A 1,408-nucleotide genomic window follows, 5' to 3' on the forward strand; every position below is an offset into this window, starting at 1 on the left:
TCTCATGAAAATGAGGAATTGCCGCATTCTCTATGCTTATTGCTTCATTAGAGAAGTGATAGATAATTTACGTAGATTGATATTTGATTAGAAATTTATAAATCAGTGTAAATATGTCAATTGATAGCTGTATTGATCGTTTGCTAAAAGGGGGATAGTGAAGAAATGAAGTGATAGATCAAGGGAAATATTTACAAATAGTATCATAGCTATACGCCTACTGTAGATGAAGAAACTGATATGTGTTAGAGAGACATAGACTGATTTAGTAAATAGGTTAGTTGACATGAAAATAGACAGATGATTGGGTGAAGTGAAAACCGACTAACAGACACGCGACGCCAGTTGTTGCATATCCTCATGTCTTACGAAATGCACGAAAGTCGTCCTTAACTCATGACGAGAATAACATACTTTCGCAGGTTGGAAAGAACAAATAACACCCAAACGTAGAACAAAACGTGAGTGGAACAGAAAATCTCCTGTGATTGGCCGGTCTTGCGGGAGGAGTTGCCAGTTAGCCGTTCGTGCGTAGTTTTGTCTGTTGTCTGCTCGTGGGAGCGCGAGTTCGGCGCACGGTTGCATGGGGTGTACACTGTCAGGCGGAATCCTAGGAACCACGAGCAACATGGCAGATATAAATCAGCAAGAACTTCAGGATATTGCCAACAAACTGAGGATTTTGTCCATCAAGAGCACGGAAGCATCGAAGTCCGGGTAGGTTGAGAAATATTTTGATTTTATTTACACTTCATTCATTTTTTTTAAAAGAATGTTGGTTTGCCGGCTTTTTTAAGAGGAAACTTGTTACTCGAAAGCGATTGGCTGTTGTCATTCGGCAAATGTTTGGCAGCGACTTTGTTCTAATTTGTTTTCGATAGTTTTGAGTAATCGTTATTTAGCAATTACCGCCACGTGAGTCTTCGTGAGTCTTATTTGAGTAAGGATAATTTCACTCGGCTATCTTTTATAAGGCAAATGATGTATGCAAAAGACCCGAACGAATATATCTAAGAAACCATTCCAAAAAAATCTTGGGTACCATTCATTATTATGGGAACCTGTTGATCTCGGCTGCACAGTAACTAGTCTTGTAGGAATGGCTTGTTTGAATTAGAAACTTGTGTTTGAGCTGTTCTGTTTGTGGTTAATGATGACATGGGCCTGTGATGGTTTACTAGATAACCACTCGGCCAGACATTGTTATCTTATGTACATGTTGTTGGTAATGTTTTTAAAAAAATCTTGTTTACTAGCCTACTTTGCTGTTTAAAGTTTTAAAGCTAGCTAATCCCCTATTGCACAGCTTATTGACCGTACCCGTCGGCCTCACAAATGGAGCCATTTGGCATATCTCTGGTGTGAGATGTGGAAACATAACAGAGGCCAAGTTACGTTATTGGATACA

At 39.3% G+C, this 1,408-nt stretch overlaps 1 protein-coding gene across 1 annotated transcript in view; it reads left to right on the forward strand.

Moving 5' to 3' along the window:
* Positions 1 to 549: 549 nt before the first annotated feature.
* LOC119591350 (transketolase-like protein 2) overlaps positions 550 to 1,408 on the forward strand; it is a gene marked incomplete in the record, with an annotated part of 14,143 nt that continues 13,284 nt past the window's right edge. The window contains 1 exon segment of the mRNA XM_037940084.1: positions 550 to 717. Within this exon segment, the coding sequence (XP_037796012.1) occupies positions 584 to 717 (134 nt within the window).

This window comes from Penaeus monodon, chromosome 28 (genome assembly GCF_015228065.2).
Source record: "Penaeus monodon isolate SGIC_2016 chromosome 28, NSTDA_Pmon_1, whole genome shotgun sequence".
NCBI classification, from domain to species: domain Eukaryota; kingdom Metazoa; phylum Arthropoda; class Malacostraca; order Decapoda; family Penaeidae; genus Penaeus; species Penaeus monodon.